Source organism: Aphelocoma coerulescens, chromosome 26 (assembly GCF_041296385.1).
Source record: "Aphelocoma coerulescens isolate FSJ_1873_10779 chromosome 26, UR_Acoe_1.0, whole genome shotgun sequence".
Taxonomy (NCBI): domain Eukaryota; kingdom Metazoa; phylum Chordata; class Aves; order Passeriformes; family Corvidae; genus Aphelocoma; species Aphelocoma coerulescens.
Genome location: NC_091039.1, coordinates 1640076 through 1660281, shown reverse-complemented (window position 1 = coordinate 1660281; position 20206 = coordinate 1640076). Strand labels below are relative to the sequence as shown.

At 52.9% G+C, this 20206-nt stretch overlaps 1 protein-coding gene across 1 annotated transcript in view; it reads right to left on the bottom strand.

Annotated features, from left to right (window-relative positions):
• The window catches only part of PKP1 (plakophilin 1), a 48616-nt gene extending 28620 nt beyond the window's left edge, over window positions 1–19996 (bottom strand). The window contains exons 1-3 of the mRNA XM_068996008.1: window positions 19795–19996; window positions 11754–11854; window positions 483–904 (exon numbers count right to left, since the gene is read on the bottom strand). Coding sequence (XP_068852109.1) covers window positions 483–904; window positions 11754–11854; window positions 19795–19996 — 725 coding nt within the window. The remainder of the gene's footprint in view (window positions 1–482; window positions 905–11753; window positions 11855–19794) is intronic.
• Window positions 19997–20206: the final 210 nt, after the last annotated feature.

The following is a 20206-nucleotide window of genomic DNA, read 5'->3' as shown; positions in this document are numbered from 1 at the left end:
GAAGGGGCTGGGTGGAGAGAAGAGAGGGAAACACCACTGCTCAGCAGGCTCTCAGCTCCACTCTTGAGTCAGACCCTCAGGAACTGATTCCTTCCAAGACAGGTTTTTTTTGGGTATGTTTTCTGCCAGACTGAAGCAGCAGGACAGCCACGAGAGACACCCTGACTGCACACCAGGCCTTCTGCTCTTCACCTTCCCACCCTCATATCACTGTGGGTTGATGCCACCACAGACACTGAGGGATTGTGTTGCCCAACATCACAGAGCAACAGCAGAGATATCTGCACCGACTCAGTCCTATCAGTTCCCCTCCACAGCCCAGGAAACGAAATAAAGCCCTTAAGAGTGACTCATCTGACCCACTTTGCTGCAGGACGCACTGCTAAGGGCTCTGCAGCAGCTCTAAGGCAGCTCAGGTGCCTGGCTCTGGTGGCCAGAGCTCCCCAGCACCGTCCACACTCCCTCAGGGTCCGAGCACTTACTTGGAGCTGGACTGGGCCTGTCCATAGACCCCGTCCTGCTTGCAGCTCATCATGGGCTGGGCATAGACCACGTCGGGCTTGTTGCTCGAGGGGCAGGACAGGGCCCGCGCTGGCATTTTTTTACTGGTCCTGCTGGTTCCCTGCTGGGTGCTGCAGCTGCTGTAGATGCTCTGGCGGTTGAGGGTGGCCTTGTGCTCGGCGCGGCCGCCGCCGTGGGCCTTGCGCAGGGTGCCGCGGGGCGGCTCGCAGTAGAGGTCGGGCTCGCTGCGGCTGCTCTTGATGTTCTGCACGAAGCAGTAGTCGCTGCCGGCGCGGGGGCTGCACACGGCCTTGCCGTGGGCCCGGCTGGCCCAGCCCTCCATCTGGCTGTAGGAGCTGTAGCGCCGGCTCTCCACGTCCCGCTTCAGCGTCCCGTTGTACAGCTGCAAACACCAAACACAGCGGGTCAGGGCTGAGCTGCAAACACCAAACACAGCGGGTCAGGGCTGAGCTGCAAACACCAAACACAGCGGGTCAGGGCTGAGCTGCAGCTCGGCACCGCCAGGCCTACCCTGGCTGGCTGTTACGGCTTTCCTGGGCCTCTCAGGCATTTTCGTGCCCAAAATTTATGGGAGGGTATCCAACCTGCAGCCCATAAAAAGGAGCCAAACCCCACCTGGATATCAGGGATACTGAGGGATCAGGATGTGGGATGCAGGAGCTTTAAAGTAGAACTGAAAGCTCAAACATGAGCTGGGCTTTATTCCCAACACACATGGTCTAACACACCCTGTAGCTACAGGAGCTCACTGCACATCTCTCACCATCATGGACCTTGATGCCCCATTCTGACCTTCCAGCAGTGCCTGCATTTATTTTTAATTTCCTTAAGCTCTTTTCTTCCCCTCCCATCTATTAGATCCTTAGAAAGGGAGTAAAGGGAGTGAAAAAGGAGTAAGAAGGGATTCTGGAATCAAACTGTGCCAAGAAACAAGTGGAGACAATGAATATCTGCTTATGAGTTACAAGGTGTGTAGTATCTGCTCAGATAATGGGATGCTCTGGGAACAATGGGGAATGTGCAATAAAAACTGAGATGACTAAGACAGGAAGTAAAAAAGAAAAGATAAAAGACGGTAAAATAAACCATCTACAATTAGCAAAACAAAAAGATGGCTTTAGCTGCCCTGCTGTCAGTTCAAAATGCCTTAACCACTCTACCAAAGTCCTCCAGATTTGCATCAAGTTTGCCACGCCAGAATTGAATTCAATCTTCTTCTGCAATGTTAAACCTTTGGGATGTCAGTGCTGGCTTGTGGGAGCCTGCAGGGTTATGTCCAAATGAGAGACAACTCACTCAGGTGTGTACTCCAGAAAGGAAAATAAATTACACTGTTTTAGTGCTGTTTGGCCCGTGGTGCTGAGTTTGTGCTCTGCATCCCCTCAGCAGTCTGGCAAAGAGAGCTCCAAGACATACAGCAAACAGGGATAAAAAGAGCTAAGGAATAAAACTGTTTGCTCCATCCCCCTTTGGTTGTCCTGGGAAAGCTCATCCATGGTCTCCTGTTAGATCAAAGTGGTTTTTTCTCATCCAACTCTAAGTGCTGGCACTTTGGGTGCCACTTTCTGCAAAGGCCACCCAAGGGTCCCTTTGGCTGGGAGACAAAAGTCAACACTGGTTCCTAATAATTTCCTTGGAAGTGTGAAAAGCTTGTGCCTGGTGTAATAGTTCATGTCACTAAAAAAAAAAATCCGTATTTCCTAACCTAGAAACACTCCATGACAGAGAAATGGGAATCCTCTGCCGGCTCACCCCGAGTCCCTCGGCTCTCTATCCCAGCCCCAGCACACTCAGCATCATTCCTGCCCCCAACACTCTGCAGAATTGTCATTATGTTAATTAATTAAGCCAAATATTTCCATTAACAAACTGATCTTCAGGAATGCAGGGAATCCTCTCGGCTGTGTCCCAGAGAGCTGCAGAGGTAACAGCTGAACCCCTTCCCAAGGGGCTGCCTGGCAGCACCTGGGTGGGACTAAACCCAGCCCTGCTGATGCCCAGATCACTGTTATTTGAGTAGTTTCCAGACCTTCAGGTGTGCACCTAGACAGGTGAATGGCTGCAAGGGACAAAAGGGGAGCAAATTCTCTCTGTGTCTTCTCCAGAGGACACAGAACAAACCTGAGTGGGGCAGGGGCAGGTTTGGAGTCTCCTGCAGAGCTCCTGGGGTTTGGAAGGACAGGTTGCAGGTGAAAAGAAGAGCCAGGGTGAGGCACATCAGAGTGGAATGTGATGAGTCTCAGGGGCTCTCTGGCAGCGGGACCAGCCTTGTGCTGCCCAGGATAAAATCCAGGATGGCCACATACACAGGCTCTCTCCATCCCAGGTTTGCTTGGGATGCAGTGCACACTCAGCAGCAGCAAAGTGACCTTCCATGAAGTCATGATCTACTGTATATATCCTTCTGAGGTGATACCATCCTCAATTCATTTTCCTGGGATCAGAAACCCTGGGGACAGTGAGGGATGGACAGGGCTGCAGTGGGAAGGTGCAGGGTGGACTTTGTGCTCAGTGGAGCTGCTGGCAGAGGCTGCAGGACAGAAAGCAGCTTGTTAGATGTGAGCCCTGCTGGTTTTCTTTATGAGTCAGTTTAAGCTGGGATTATTCTGTAGGGCTGTCAGAAGCTTGGCAGAGCTGTGGAGCCCCTGGGCATCTGCTGAAACCGACTCAGGGAAGCCTGGAAGAGGAACTTGTTTATCTAAAGCTGGGGTTTGCTCTGCAGTGCTCTCACCAAGGGGAGGGGGGAGAGTGTCTCTGTTTACTGAGACAGAATCATTGGTTCTAGATTTCCTGCTGGGGTTTAGAGTGGCTGTAGCATTGTCCTCCTCCTTGGCAGCCCTGAGATGGGTGAAGCTGTTTGCAAAGACACCCTTCTGCAACACAGGAGCCCTGGGCTGCAAGTCCGAGCAGGTCCCGGCAGGGCGGGGGAGCCTTTTGCAAACTCATGGGAAAATCGTTCCCGTGTGATGTGAAGCTCATTACCAAAGGCAGTCCACGACTTTTATTGCTGATTCTACCAGATGCTTGGCTGAGCCCATTTTAATCTCTTTCAAGTGGCACGGACCTAATTGGTATCTCAGAATTCCTTTTTGCAGCTGGAGCCTGATCCAAAAGCTCCAGATCGATGAGGATCCTCCTGCCAGCTCCGGCAGATCTCAGACCTTGCCAAAGACTCTATGAATCCCTGCATGGCCAGGGCTGACCTGATCCCTTCCTGTTCCTGGCAAAGCGCCTGTCTGTGCCACAGAGCAGCTTCCCCACACTAAAACCTAAATCCCTGTGTTGGATGCTGACCCAGCTAAGTCAGGGACCGTCACTTCTAGCACTGGAGCAAATGTGGCCAAGAGAAGGGGACTCCCTGCAGCCATCAGTGAGATAGCATGCCCAGCAAGGAAGAAGGGAAGCACCCTCTGTCTGGAGAGATGCCATCTCTGAGGGTGAAGGTGATGCTGTCACACAGTCTATGGTTTAAAGAGCCACCTGACAACATCTCCCAATTTCTGCTGATGCCACTCCATGTGCAGGGAGCTCTCCCTGTGCAGAAGAGCAGCAGTGAAAGGAAAGAATCAATCTCTGGCCTTCAGACCTCATCAGTGCCCAGATTTCCGAACGCCCCGAATTGCCTCTGCCCACTGCCTGTGGGTGTGTGCATGGTGTGCTATCCACACCTCTGCCCTTTAGGAGTGTGGGCAAATGCTGGGAAAGACCAGGAAGTGCCTCAAAGTGCAGTGGAGACAGAAGGCAGTGATTCTCCCTGCACTGCAGGATCTGGGAAACATTTTGAAGGGCTCAGGCTGTCCCTGAGGCTTCTCCCCACAGGAGCTGAGAAGCTGGGGCAGCTTGGAAGGTGTCTCTTTCCAGCACACAGCTCCTTGGCAATGTGCATTGCCAGTTCAGAAACCCATCCGTGTCCTGGGCTCATCCCCCAGCATGGGCTGCAGGGAGGGAGGGGATTCTCCCATCTACTCTGCTCTTGTGACACCCCACCTGGACTACTCTGCACAGTTCTGGTGCTCCAAACATAAGGAGGACATGGAACTGTTGGAGCAAATCCAGAGGAAGCCACCAAGCTGATAAGAGGGCTGGAGCACCTCCCCAGTGGAGGCAGGCTGGGAGAGCTGGGAATGTTAATCCTGGAGAAGATTGTGTGGAGACCTCAGAGCCCCTTCCAGGATCTTAAGGGGCTACAGAGAAGATAAAGGGGGACTCTTCATCAGGAACTGGAGTGTCAGGACAAGGGGAATGGCTTCTCACTGCCAGAGGGCAGGGATAGATGGGATATTGGGCAGAAGTTCCTGCCTGGGAGGGGGAGGAGGCCCTGGCTCAGGGTGCCCAGAGAAGCTGTGGCTGCCCCATCCCTGGAAGTGTCCAAGGCCAGGAACACCCTGGGCTAGTGGAAGGTGTCCCTGCCCATGGCAGGGGGTGGAATGAGATCTGTAGGGTCCCTTCCAACCCAAACCCTTCTGCAATCCTATGATCCTATGATTCTGATTCCAGCCATCCCATCAGGCCCTGGCAGTCCCCTGTGGCTTTAGGATGCAGGAAGATGCTCAGGTGCAGCCAGGCCACCTCACATCCCGATTTTAGCCTGAACTTCTCCTCCCCACTTTGCAATGAGTCTGTGTGAGGCCAGGCTCCAGGAGCTGTTCATTCATACTCAGACAAGGGAAGGCAGGGAGGGAGGAAAGGCACTGGAGATGAGCACTGGTGGCACTGGTGCTGCTGTCAGGCCCAGGGAGGAAGTGTTTCCCCCCCGGCACCACAGACCTCCCTTTAAATTAATGAGCATTTGTGGATCTCCAGTTCTCAGCCTGCAATATGTTCTAGGAACAACAGGAGGAATATCCAACACACAAGACAGGTAAACAGACACCTTTAACCTCTTATTTCAGCTGCAATAAAACCGGTTCTATAGAGAACGTCAAAATGGCATTTTCCCAGCCATCAGCCATGAGTCCTTTTCTGGTTTTTTCTTCCATAAACCCTTTTGCTTGGCAGGAAAAGTCTCTGTCCTGCCCCTGCTTTCCAGAGAAGCAGAAGCACGGAGCAAGGTGCACCAGCCCGGGAATGGCGCCTGGATCCAGCTCTGCCTTCCCACGTCAGAGCCCTCCCAGAGAACTGGGTGGTTCTGATTCTGCATCTGAGGACGCCATCAGTTCATTACCTGCTGGATTTTTTTCCCTTGCAATTTGTTTGTTTCTAGAGCAGCAGACAGAGAAGTGAGGGCTCCGTATAAACACGTCAGGAGCAGGTTTCTCCCAGGCTGGAGGGCAAAGCACAGGAGATGCAACCTGAGCAGGTCCCACCCTGAGTGCTGGGTGGGGAGAACACCTCAAGCTCCTTGCGAAACCCTCCAACTGCTGCTCCCTCCATGGCAGGGAGAAAAATTGCAAAACCAGCAAATACGTTGTTTATCTATTTCTGAAATGCTCCTTCCCACCTCTCCCAGGAGCTGCCTTTCCCTATGATTTTTCATCTGTTTTTTTTTCATTCTGCTGAGATTTAGGTCTTGCTGGTTCAGTCTGTTCTGGCCAAGGAAGGCAATGTCCAACTTGCTGTTCCAAAGCCTAAAGCCTCGTGCAAACCTCCCAGGGACACCAGGCTCTGACCAAGCAATGATGTGCAGTGACTCCAAACCTTTGTTTTCTTCGGCACAATTATCCAAACCACTCTCTTGGGGTTCTTTTAAGCTTGGATGGGTCATCACAACAAATCACAAATTTTGACCTGAAATCCTTATGAACAAAGCTCCCATTGACAACGAGAGGTTTTGTCCAAAGAGGCAAAGACAGGCAGGGACAGCAGCGATCACCTCTCGTTCAGGTAACGCTCTTGGGACAGAAAGCTCTGACGCTTCCTCCCACAGAGGACTTTTGGTTAAAAATTTTCCTACAGTCTCTGGTGCAGAGGGATCACCGGTGTGTGTTTCTCATTAGTGCCATAACGGATGTAATTACTGCAGGTAACTGCTTCAATCCAGCACCACCAGCCCAGCCAAATATTCCCTGGTCTGGGAGCACAGCTGCTCCCAGGGGCATTGTTAAAGTAACACCTGGGCCCCCCCAGAAGAGAGACATTGAGAGGCTGGAGCGTGTCCAGGGAAGGGAATGGAGCTGGGGAAGGGGCTGGAGCCCCAGGAGCAGATGAGGGAGCTGGGGGAGCTCAGCCTGGACAAAAGGAGGCTCAGGGGGGACCTTGTGGCTCTGCACAATTCCCTGACAGGAGGATGGAGCTAGGTGGGGGTCAAGCTCTGATCACAGGAACAAGAGGAAATGGCTTCAAGCTGTGCCAGGGGAGGGTCAGGTTGGACATCAGGAGGAATTTCTCCATGCAAAAGGTTGTTTAACATTGGAATGGTCTGCCCAGGGCAGTGGTGGAGTCACTGTCCCTGGACGTGTGCAAGAAATGACTGGACCTGGCACTCGGTGGTGATGGGTCAAAGGTTGGACTCGATGATCTCAGAGGCCTTTTCCAACCTCAATGATGCCATGATTCTGTGGAAGCCCCAGCTCAGCTCTGTGGGGATGAGGATCTGCTGGAGACAGGACACATCTGAGATTCCCTCCCCAGCACATCCAGGGTTTGTTTGCTCTCACTGGGGGCAGTGCTGGGGGGACACGCTGTGGACAGACCCATGTCATGTGGGGGATTTCCTTCTTGTGGAAGCAGCAGCACGGAGAGCCAGGTGGGTTCTGCACCTTGTCCTGGTCCTGCCTCATCTTGGTCATGCTGCGGGACCTGGGAATGCCCCGACCCCCAGGCAGCGACGGACCTGCCAACCCATGACCCAGGCAAGAGCAGGGTGGGAATTGAACCTCAGAGGTCTTTGCTGGTGGCACCCCACGTGCTGCCCTCTGTGTGTTGTGCCTCTCCAAAGCTGTGCCCGCAGTTGGGGTGAGCACCACAGTCCCTGCAACCCATGGACCACCTGACTGTGGCTGTGGCTTTGTGACACTGCTGGAGAGACCCCATTTTGGGGATGGAACTGAGCTGTCAGAGACAAGGGTGCAGCTCATGCTGAGGCTTCTGCCATGACTGCACTGCTCTAGGTGCCCAGTCCAGCTTCCTTAACCCTTCCCCAGGTTTGTCTGTGTAAATCGTGGTCACCACTGACCCTCCTGTGGGACCTGAGGTGTTGCTCATACCAGGACACAGTTCCTGAGGCTGGAGGGCTTTGGGAACTGCTGGCCACTCTTAGCTCACAGTGGCAGTAGGGTGACAAGTGTCTCTAAGGCTCCACAGCACCCGGGTTAAGGTATCACCCTGACACAGAGGGGTTTGCAGTCACAGATCCTCCTGTTACTGCATCCCAGTGTGGTATCTGAGCAAAGGAATTCCCAAAGGCTGAACATCCTGGAGGGCTGAGCCAGCCCGTGACACACGAGCCAAGGAAATGCTGCAGCCAAGAGCAAACCCACTGCCTTCCAAGTGCCTCCAAGTTTCTGGGGTGGCCCCGCTGGCTCAGTGTTCCTTGCACTGGCAGTGAGAAGGTGCTCACTGGGGACAGCGAGGGTGCAAACGAGGCACCCCACAAGGGGAATTAATAGAAAATAATCTGTAGTAATGGGTGAATCAAAGGGTTTAATCCAAAGTGTTAGAAACAAAGAATCATGGAATCATTAAATTAGAAAAGCCCTCTAAGATCAAAGAGTCCAACCATTAACCCAACACTGCCACATTCACCCTAAACCATATCCTCAAGAGCCACATCCACAAGTTTTTGAACACTTCCAGGGATGGGGACTCCACCACTGCCCTGGGCAGCCTGTTCCAAACTGACTGATCCAGAAAGAGCTCTTCCTTCAGATCCATCATTTCTCTTGCTCTAATACCTGAACATCAGTCTCACAAAGTTGGAAAGAAAACACAGAAGTGAGAAGTTTGAAATTTCCAGGAAGACACAGAACAAGACAAAAGGAAGAAGTCAGGGACAGCAGCTTTTAAGAGCTGTGGGTAGAACAGGACACCTTTAGTGTCACCATCTGAGGCAGTGCCTTAGATGAAGGTGCTTCAAGAGCAGTGTCTCAGGTGCAGGTGCTGTGGAGCATCACCCTGGACATGGATTCCCTGCTGAACCTTTTTAACTCCAGGGGGACTGGGAGTCAGCCATGCCCCTCAATATTACACTGGGTCACTTCCCTGAAGTATCTGAGTTTGCCTGTGCACCTCAAAGGACTTTGCCACTTTCCAGACACATTCACAGCACGAGCTCCAGCTGGAAAGAAGTTCAGCAACTTTGCCTTCAAAACCAATTTGCTTTATCTTTGGTTTCTTGTCTTACAACCCAGGAATTACAAACAGGAAACATTTTTTTAGGAAGCCTGGAATCTGCACAGACTTCAAACAGGTCTGTAGACAAAAGCTGAAGTTATCCCAAGCTGGAGGCTGGTGGGGGATGTGTGGAACCTTTAACACTGTCTGGAAGAGGCAGAACGGAGGAGGCTGCTCAGTGTGGTTGGGGAGTCTGCTGTCTGTTGAGCTTGTTAAGCACATTTAGGCTTGAGGTTATGTGTTCCAAAGTGCCAGTGGCACCTGGGCCTGCTCGCCCCTGAGTGCAGTCATCTCCCTGTGCACTCATCTCCCTGCTCCATCCAGCTCCAGTGGCAGGAGATAGGGATCCAGGGGGGCTGATTCATCCTGACCTGACAGATGTCCCAGATAGAGGAGATGAATCACCTCCCCTACCTCTGTCTTTGTTGGCCAGGGGAGGAGTCTACAACTTGTCGGGACTAAATGGCTGATTCTCAGATAGACTCAGTTAGGTAAGACAAATTTTACTGTGAATCCTTCACATGTCCCAGTCCTTTTTGCTAAAGTAACCCATGATCCTGAAGACCTTTACCAAAAATATTTAGAATTAAAGGCTTGCATGACACTTAAATTTGGAGGAAGACCTTCCCTCCTCAGTAAGTGCAGAGGAGTCTCTCAGAGAGCAGACAGAGCTGCCTAAATCCCCGCTGAGCCAGAAGGGACCGAACTGTTGTGTCCACAGGACTCTGGTGGCTAATGGAGGTCCTGACCTTCATCACCTTCATCACCACCTTCCAGCTGTTCCCCAGAACACCGACACTGCTGACTGGAACCCCCAGCAGCCAGTGGCATTCCCACCTAGCCAGCATTTGTCCAGCTGCCACAATGATTTGGAACAAGATCAGGAATTAACAAGAGGAAGCAATAACTCTCACACCAGCAACAGGAGCTGCAGTAGCACCTTGCCAGCATGAGCAGAGCTGGGCCTTGGCTTCCTCCTTCTTTAACAAAAAAACCCATCTACAAACCCTTGGAATGGCTGAAACAGAGCAATTTTACTTGGACAAAGCACAACAAACTCCATTCAGGAATCACAGTAGGCAAACAGCAATATATCATCAAAACAAAACATCCCAACTGTTTGACTTGTGAAGCTCAGATGCTCCGCCTCTGCCTCGGGAGCTGCCTCAGTTGTACTTTTCTGGTGGCCACAAAAACCCTGCCTGGTTACCATGGCTGGACGCTCTGCAGGGCTCCACCACTGTCTTAGGGACGAAGACAGGACACCTGGATGGATGGACCTGTGCTCTGACCCGTCACAGAATCCCAGAATGGTCTGGGTTGGAAGGGACCTCAAAGCCCATCCAGTCCCACCCCTGCCATGGCAGGGACACCTTCCACTAGCCCAGGTTGCTCCAAGCCCCATCCAACCTGGCCTTGGACACTGCCAGGGATCCAGGGGCAGCCACAGCTTCCCTGGGCAACCTGGGCCAGGGCCTCCCCACCCTCACAGGGAAGAATTTCTTCCATCCCTCACAGGGAAGAATATCCCATCTATCCCTGCCCTCTGGCAGTGGGAAGCCGTTCCCCCTTCTCCTGTCACTCCACCCCTTGAAAATAATCTCTCTTCATCTTTCCTGTACCTCCTTCAGGTACTGCAAGGCCACAGTACAGTCACCCCAAAGCTTCTCTTCTCCAGGCTGAACAGTCCCAACTCTCCCAGTCTTTCCTCACAGCAGAACTCTCCATCCCCCTGATCAACTTGGTGCCTCCTCTGGACTCGCTTTTCCCTTCTGCTGACAGAAGCCCCCCTGGCTGGGGTTTAACCAGCACAGCAAAGCCAAGGACACTGAAATGGGCCAACAGACAGGCTAGAAATAAACATCTCAAAGACACTCCAGTGCTCCCAGTTTTCCTACTGAACACCCAGTAATGCAAACCCAGCAAGTGACACCACTGCCTTGAAGCCATCATGCTACAACAAAGCCATTAGGAAAGACCCAGATAAATCCTTCTGAAGCTGAGGAATGCTGGTGCTCTGAACAGGCAGAGGATCTGGCCACCATCAGGAAAAGCTGCAGCCCTGTCTGTGTGCTTGAAGCCACCAAAACCTTTCCTGGTTCAAGCCTTTGATGGCTGACACGGAGCTGCTTTGCAGTCCCAGAGTTGTTGAAAGGAGCCCTTTGCTTTTCTCATATTCAAATCCCAGATCTGTGAATTGCTCCTTTCTACTTTAGACCTGATGAAAAGCAGGGAAGAGCAGAACACAGGTCTTAAGTGGAGGGGCAACATGAGCACAAGTTGTCCCAGTGGACTGTGGAGTGGTTTGGAGCGATTCCCTGTGTCCCAGGAGTCTGTCACCAAGGACCAGGAGCTCTGTGGGATGTCCAGACTCACACTGCACAAACACAAGTACCATCTCACCTGTGCTTTTTCTGGAAACGTGCGATAATTTCTCTGGAAATCACTGTGGAAGAACTGGACCCTCTTTTTTGTGAGCAGGGAGAATATCTGGGAAGGGTCTGCAGTAGCATTGAGACTGGGAACAGCAGCACAGTTCTGATGCAAATCCCCTGATCCACATTCCCCAGCCACATTTGTGTCACTCACAGCTGTGTTTTGGTGCACAGGAACAAAGATGGGAACTCCTCCAGGTGAGCACTGATGTGCTCCAGGCTTGAACTGAGCTGTGATAGTCTGAACCCAACCCTGATCCTTCGGGCAGCTTCCAGACTCTTGTACCATTGGATATCAACCCACAAATCCAAACTAAATCTTGTCCACTCTAAAATCCCCACATGAAACAGCTGTGGGGCCCTCGATCCTCCTCCTCCACTGCACTGAATCCCTTGCTAAGAGAGCCAAGATCTCTCTTGGGCGAGTTTCTGAAGTCCTGTGACCTCCCTGCGTGACTGTGAGAGGTTCTTCCTGTCCAGGTCACCTCAGACCATGCACAATTCCCAGATAAAGGAGTGTCTTACCGGGTATCCCCAGTTGCTGTTCCCTGTCTGGGTTTTGGTGTAGTAGCTGCCCCGGGATGTCCCGTAGCCGTAACCATCGGCTAAACCATCATACATGGAACCTGCAAATGGAAAAGGCATGGTCAGCATGAGAAAGCATTCCCAGAAGAAAGCATTAGCAGAAGAAAGCATTCCCAGGAGAAAGCATTCCCAGGAGAAAGCATTCCCAGGAGAAAGCATTCCCAGCAGGCCCCTTTCAGAGCACAGAGGTCTTTTCTAACAGCAAGTTTAGTATGGAAAAGTGACAGAGTTCTAAATCTCAACAGGAACACAGGGAACACAGGCAGCAAGGGGAGCCCTTGTCACTGCCGGGAACTCCAGCCCTCAGACCACAGAGCCCCCAAACCACCCTAAGGTTTGAAGCACAAAAGACCAAGTGCCATAAAACCCAAAGCAGAGGAGCAGAAAGGGCCAGAGATGGGGCCAGTGTCTGAGGTCATGGAATCACAGAAGCCCAGAAGGGTTTGGGTTGGAATGGACCTTAAAGCTCATCCTGTTCACACCTTCCACCAGCCCAAGTTGCTCCAAGCCCCAATGTCCAACCTGGCCTTGGACACTTCCAGGGATCCAGGGGCAGCCCCAGCTTCTCTGGGCACCCTGTGCCAGGGCCTCAGCACCCTCACAGGGAACAATTCCTTCCCAAGACCCCATTTATCCCTGCTCTCTGGCAGCTGGAAGCCATTCCCTGTGTCCTGTCCCTCCAGGCCCTTGTAAATAATCTCTCCCCATGTTTCCTGTCAGTTCCTTTAGGTACTGGAAGGCCACAATTAGGTCACCCTGAGCTTCTCTTCTCCAGTCTGAGCAATCCCAGTTCTCTCAGCCTTTCCTCACAGGTGAGGGGTTCCTTTCCTCTGATTAACTTGGTGGCCTCCTCACTGTTGTACCAAAGAACCTGAGGGTATTTTGTGCTACATGTCCCGGAATGTCTGGCCATGGAAGACTTGCAGTAAATAGAATTTCCCTCTCTGAAGGAAGAACCCACCCCAGCCCTTTCACCAGTCCACTCCATGACTGAATCCCACTAATCCCATCAGCACGAGCAGCCTGAGCAAGGCTTGCTAAAATTGATCAACAGTCACTGACAAACACCACGGACAAAGGACGATCCAGTCTATTTAACACCTGGGGATCTAAACCAGTCAAACTCTACAAAACCTCACTGCACTCTTTGAATTCCAATCTTGTCTCTAAAAGATCACTTCGTGTGTCTATACTTTCTTTTCCTGAAAATGCATAGATCTCCATCATTATTTTGGGGATGCTGGAGGAAGAAGTGAGACTGGCTCTCAGGTATGTTTTTTAAAGATGCAAATATCTTGGATCAGGAGGAACCCATCAGCCATTTTTCCTATTTCTCAGTGCTTTAACCACAGTTTGGATTTACCTATCCCAGCCCTTCCAAGAGCTCTCCCCACAGTCTCTGGCACTGCAACATTTGGATCCTTCCTAAAAGTATTTTACTCAATGCCATGTTCATCACTACAAGACAAATGGAGTGAATCATTCTCTTTCCACAGTGGAATTCCCTTAACCCCCTTTGGATGGTCCAAAGGAGTTGAGGGTGATTCCAGTTTCATTTTCAGAAGTGCTCAATAATTGTGGCATCCCAGGTCCCGTTATGAGGAAGCGCAAACCCTACACCCCAATTAACTTCCAGGGGACGCTCTGAATGTCTAACAAAGTACAAAATCAGGACTTACCTGTCCTAACTTATGCACCTAAACTGGTGGGTAATGTCAGAAATATCCTAATCTCTGTGATTGTTTGATAAGACTCATCTCTGAGATAAACTGGATAAGCTCGACCACAAAGGCCCCGGAGCCACTCAGGTCTCCTCCAGCCACTGATCCTTGGAATAAACCTAATTTATTGCCCTGCCTGAGGCACCCAGAACCTGTTATGGTGATTTGGTTTGTGGCTAAAAATTCTTGCATTTTCTCAGGAAGATGATTCCCGTGGATGTGGTGTAAATAATGAGATTTGCTTTCTATTGTCAGCGGGAGAGGAGTGGGACTGCACCTGGAGAACATCCCTGGATGGAGACCAGGCAACAGCCAGGCCAGCTCCCAGCCCTGCACCTGTGCAGGAAACCACAGGAGCTCCTTCTCCGTAGTCTGGAGACGCGGGGGGCCCTGCTCCTCATCCAGATCTCCCCAGCCCCGAGTGCCTCATGCACATGAAGTTGCACAGAACTTGCTGAAAAGGCAAGGAAGAGGCCATGGAAATGCAACAGGAGATTCAGCCATGTCCTTCACCCTGTGCTCCCTCTCCACCCTGGTGCCTCCCTTCAGCTCCACATCAGTGCTGGGCCTCAGCAGCAGCAAGGCAGTGCTGGAAGTGGTGAGTTTGGGCCAGGTGATTCCCCAGGACACAGAGTTATCTGATAACCATATATCTGAGCACAGAGGTAAAGCCATTCCATGATAATTTCCTGGGAATTCCTTCTTCGAATCAGCCTCTTGTTCTCTGTAAACATCCTGTAACTGCAGGTGGGAGCACCTGGAGCATTTTCCTGGGTGAGCAGCTGTAAAAAGGGGTTCTGTGGCTGACTCACAGGTCCCTCTGACCAGTCCTGCCCAGGGACCACACTCTTCCTTTCAGGATCTGTTCCTGCCAGGCATTCCACACTTTGGGGTTAGAGCAAAGGGACACCCCAAATACGCCAGTTTAGGCACATCTGTAATTTTCTTCGATAAATTCACTGCTAAGTGGCCAAATTCAGGGGATTAGGCAGTTGGTTCAAGTTTATGTTCTCCAGCTGTGGAAGGGTTGCCTTCACCTCCCAGAACTTGTACACAAGAGCTTATAAACACATAATTACACAGAACCTCAAATGTTCAAGGCATTTTGAAGTCGCCCTGCTGGTTGGAGAAGATGCTTCTCCTGCCACCACACAACAGGGATTTATTGCTTGGAGAGCTCAGTCTTGAGGCCAGGAAGAACCTGGGGACTTTCTGGTGGAGGTGGCTGAAGAAAACCTGATCTTTATTTGTACAGGTTTGGACACTTCTCTGCCTGGTTCATCTTGACAGCCAGCTGGGAGCTGTATCCCCAGCCCTCAGGGACAGGAAGGAGATCCTTCTTTTCAAACACCTCAGGAGTAAAGACCACATAACCTGGTCACAGGTCCTTGGAATTTGGGATAAACTCAGAAAATCTCAAAAAAACATTTGGGCCAGGGTGGAAATGCTCTTAGTGGGAGACACTCCCCTCGTGTTTTTTTCTGGCTATGTCCCCATGGATGTGTCCCAGTTGCTGTCACCCAAGGAGCTGTTTAGGTCCCTGAAGGGCCCACGTGCACTTGGGCAAGCACAGAGCCAATTCAAACCACTGCACTCAGAGCAGATAACACAGAACCATGGAATCACAGAGTCACTGAGGTTGAAAAAGCCCTCTGAGATCAAAGAGTCCAACCATTCCCCCAGCACTGCCATGTTCACCACTAACCTGTGCCCAAGGTGCCACATCCACACATCTTTTGAACACTCCCAGGGATGGTGACTCCACCACTGCCCTGGGTGGCTGTGCCAGGGCCTGACCACCCTTTCCATGAAGGAAATTTTCCCCAATATCCACCCTGCCCCTCCCCTGGCCCAGCCTGAGGCCGTTCCCTCTCCTCCTGTCCCTGTTCCCTGGCAGCAGAGCCTGACCCCCCCTGGTTGCCCCCTCCTGTCAGGGACTTGTGCAGAGCCACAAGGTCCCCCCTGAGCCTCCTTTGCTCCAGACCGAGCCTCCCCAGCTCTTTCAGCTTTTTCTCATGACAGAGGACCTTCAACAGCTGGGACAGAGCTGGAAAAATGTGGTAGAACCCCACAGATGAGGTGCAGCCTCTCAGTGACCCTGTGGGCAGAAAACACCCCTGAAGGCTGCTCAGATTCCCCCCTCCCCAAATTATCATTCCCCCATGGCATCTCCTTTAAAACTGAGACACTTTAAAATCTCTTTTCTCTTCAGTGGGACAATTCATGAGGGTAAAATCCAATTGTAACAGATAAGAAGTGCCAGACCTTGCAGTGCATCTCTGTGAGCCCCCTACACTGCTCCCACTGCCCTCATCCCCTTCTCCATCCTTGTTATCCATTATTGCAGGGCAAACTGAGGCTGCCACCAAACCCAGTGTAGCTGTTCTTGATGAGTTATTTCCTTTCCTCAAAGGCAACTCTCCTCTCTTGCAGCTGGCACTGATGGCAGGAGGAGAGCTGGCTTCAAAGCGCCATTTTCCCAAAGCCAGCCAGACACACAGAGCCAACGTGGAGATTGTGGAAAAGGATGCCTGTTAATAAATATTAATCTGTGGCAGGGAAAGGCAAGACAAGAACCAGGCACCTGCAGTGCAGGCTTGGCAAGTTAAATCATAAACTATGCACGGCTTTAAACAATAAGGATGATTAAACATAGGAAAAACACAGGGAGAGCAGAGGCCTGTGGGAGGCACAAAGCAAAGCCTGGGTGCCTTCTAGGAGAGAAGTGTCAGTGAAATCCCAGACACTGAGATTCCTGCAGGAATGACAAAACTCCAGTTCTGCCTTCCAGCCTATGAGCTAATGGGCTTGGGGATTTTTTTGTATCCCAATAATCTGAGGTTTGTGGAAGAGTGGAACCTTTCACTGAATCATCTCATGCTGGGGGAAGTTACAGAAGTCTTCAAAAGATTTTTCATCCCCCAAATCTCCTCTTCCTTTCACATCAGAGTCCTGATCCCCACCAAAGCCAGGTGGGATCCCATCAGAGCTTGGTGCAATTTCTCTCCTCTTAGCCACAGCCAGCACAGAAGCTTCTCACTCCCAGCTCAGCCATAGGACAGTTGGATCTGACACTCCTTGGATGTGTCTCCTCAGTGACAAATCACTGGCAGAACTTTCCTTTAGCCAGAGGACTTTGCAGAGCAGAGCTGTTGGCTATGAGGAGCTGGTTCAGCCTGGCCTGGCCTTTTCCTCTGCCATGCCACTGAAATTAATTTTCCCTGGAAATTTGCATTACTCACAAATTCAGGGGGAGGCATCTAGTTTAGTACTGCCACGGGGAGAAGGACAGATGAGCCCAGCAGCAGAGCCCACAGACCCAACCCCCAAGGAGGACAGACCCCACAGACGCCACAGACCCCACAGACCCCACAGACGCCACAGACCCCACAGACGCCACAGACCCCACAGACCCCACAGACGCCACAGACCCCACAGACCCCACAGACCCCACAGACCCCACAGACGCCACAGACCCCACAGACCCCACAGACCCCACAGACCCCACAGACGCCACAGACCCCACAGACCCCACAGACCCCACAGACCCCACAGACCCCACAGATGCCAGACTCCAGTCACCCTTGGCAGCAGCTGAAGCTGCTGTGCTGAGCCAAGGCCGCACTGGGTGCAGGAGTGTTCTGCTGGCAGCAGGTTTCTGCTCACTGTCCCAGCCCAGTGCACACCAGTTTGGGCCCAGATTGGCCACCTTGCCCTGGGGGACACCAGATCTCCAAAGTGGCCACAACACCTTGACCTGCTGGATCATTTATGGCTCCATCAATCCCTGGGACACTGAGGGAGTGTGTGCCAAGCCCCTAAAGGAACTCCAGTGATGGGATACAACACCCCCACCCTGCTGTGGGCATGAGGGCTCCGTGTCCATGTTCCCCATCCTACACACACCAGGACATGGTTTCTGCAGCTGGGGGAAGCTCTGGGCCCTGCTCCAGCTCCAGCTCAAACCACAGCTCCAAACACAGCAATAAACCTGGACCCAGCCCAACACCTGCCCAGCCCCACTGTGGGACTGTCTGGGAGCAGAGGGAACGAAGCACTCAGACACTCGTCAGGGGGCTTTGGGAATTCCCCAGCTTGTGCTGCCTCTGAGGAGCATCCTGAGAAATCCCAGGGAATGCAGGGAGCTGAAGCTGGAGGAGGGTTTGGACAGGCAGAATCCACACAGCCTCTCTGTAGGAAGAACTAATTTTTCTCATCGGGGCTGCCCAGCTGATCTTTGGGCAAGAGCAGTAAAACCCAACACCTGAAAGCTGAGCCTGACTCTCTCCAACACCAAGCAGGAGACAACCCTGGGAACAAACAGCAACTTCTCACCCTCCTGGGATTCCATCCAGGAGTGCACTGGGATGAATCAGCCCAGGACCTTTGCTGGCCAATCACCCCCGGTGGGAACTGGGGGAGGGGGGCCCTGGGCCCTGTGCTTGGAGGCAACTCCTGGGAGTGGGATGTGACTCAGCTTCCCTGGGACACAGAAACCAGAGCTGCACATCTCCACGCAATTCCCATTCCCAGACATTCCCCAAAGTGTCTGGAGGAGGGGTTTAGCTTGCTGAGCAGAAACAGGCAGTTTGGGAATGTGCCATTTTTTTTTCCCTTTCCCTTTCCCCAGGTTTCGCCTGGGCTCCTCTCCAAGCAGGATAATCCCCCTCTGCCTCCCTTCCTTCCTGCGTATGGATCCCTCTGCCCGCTTCCCTCTCCGTCCAGAGCCCCTCAGCTCATCCTGCTGTGTATTTTATTTTGTCAGGTCTGGTACTGTGACACCTTAAGCAACAAAACCTCCAGAGGTGGGAGGAGATCCCCATCTTCCACTTTGGTGGCAGAGGAAAGCTCTCCTTGCCCCAGTCCCCCCTCACCCGTTGGAGTCTGTGTCCACAAAACCAGAGGAAGCAGGGATTTGTTCCTGGCAGAGCCCCCCTGCCCTTGCTGTGGAGCTGCTCCACTCTCTCTGTTCCAGCAACTGCAATTCCCAGAGCAGGGATGGCTCCTGTGGAGGCACCACCTCCACACTTCCCCCAGCAACCTACAGCCACCCAGCTCCTCTTGGTAATCCAGCCCCAAACACGTCCCTGGACCATGGCACCTGACCAGCACAGGATTCAGCCTCACAATCCAGCTTGGAAGAGCTGCTGGACAAGGCACAGCTCCCGAAAGAGGTATCAGAGCCTGGCCCAGCTCACCCAGCACCCCTCTCCCCGCTGCTCACTCCAGACTCTTCTAAATGCTCAGTCCCAGATCCAGCACCCCCATGACCCCCACAGCCTCGGGATTTCCTCTCTCTGGTGGACTCAGCCAGGCCAGAGGTCTGTGGCTGCTGGAGAAACCTCCAAGAGCCAGGAGGTTTTGCACAGAGGTTGTCACAACCCTCTGGGTTTGCAGCTTCCAGCTGGGGAAAGTTGGGCTTTACCTCCAGACCAGATTTCTCCAGACACAAGGATGGCAGAGACAACCATTTGCCAAGCCTTGATCCAAAGAGGAAGGGGTTCCAGCGGGACACCAGGCTGCAGGGCTCAGCTGATTGCTCCTTTCCGTGGCACAGACTCAGTGCACAGAGGTGGAACGGTCGCCTGCACCCCAACACTGGCAAAGTGGAGGGGGCTGTGAGACACCCCCACCAGCCAACACCAGGGACACTTCCCCCAACTCATCTCCTTCCTACCACTCCCACCAGGCTCCCAGAGACTCCACACTTCTCAGCCTGCAAATGGGAGATGTACTGGGATTCCAGAGGCAAGTCCCGAGCTGAGGTCTGTGTCCTGTGTGCGGGCACAGCCTCCTCCTCTGCAGCTGCCCAGCGCTCAGGAGGCAGCAAAGCCCCAGCTCCAGCCCATGGCAGGGTGGAGGAGGAGCACTGCCAGCTTTGCCCATCCACGGGAGAGGGTGCTGGTGAATTCCAGCCATGGGGGCACTTGCAGAGGAAGGATTTGCAAAACCAGACAGCTACACCAGCTGTAGAGCCAGGGAAAAATTGGTTATAGCACCACACTGAAATGTCCAAGTGCCTCAGGGATGTGGAGCAGAGCAGCACTCCCAGCGATCAGCTCCAGCCAGGAAGGAGTTGATGCATCCAGCTCTGTGTCCTGTCCTAAACCCTTCCATCCAGTGCAAGAGATTTTGGCACCGCCTGCCTGAGGTGACCCAGAAGAGAAGCAAAGCGGTCTGTCCCCTCCCCACAAACCCCACCACAGCACCCCAGAGCACCAGCCCTGTCCCAGAGGGCCCCTCTTGCTGTGGGACTTTACCTCGGTTGGAGTGGCCCACGCTTGATGACACCGATGATTTTTGCTTCTGCCTCTTGACCGTCATCATCACCTGCTCCTGGACCCGCTGCTTCCCCGTGCCCTTGGTTTTCAGCTTGTGGTCCGAGGGCAGGGCCAGCGTGGAGCTGGCCTGGTCCTGGAAGCACTCGTAGGCCAGCGCGGTTTTCAGCGGGGAGTGGAGCATGGCTGGAGAGCGCGGGCACAGGGGCTGCACGTCACTCACACGGACAACACGAGGCCACCAAACACCGTCTGTGCTGGGCTTAGTCCCCCAAACCCCTCCTTGCCATACGTCCCCTGGCCCAGGGTGTCTCAGGGCTGCTGCTCGCAGCTCGGCTCCCCGGCGTGTGAGCAGTCACACCCTCTGCCAGACTGGATATACAGCCCTGCCCGC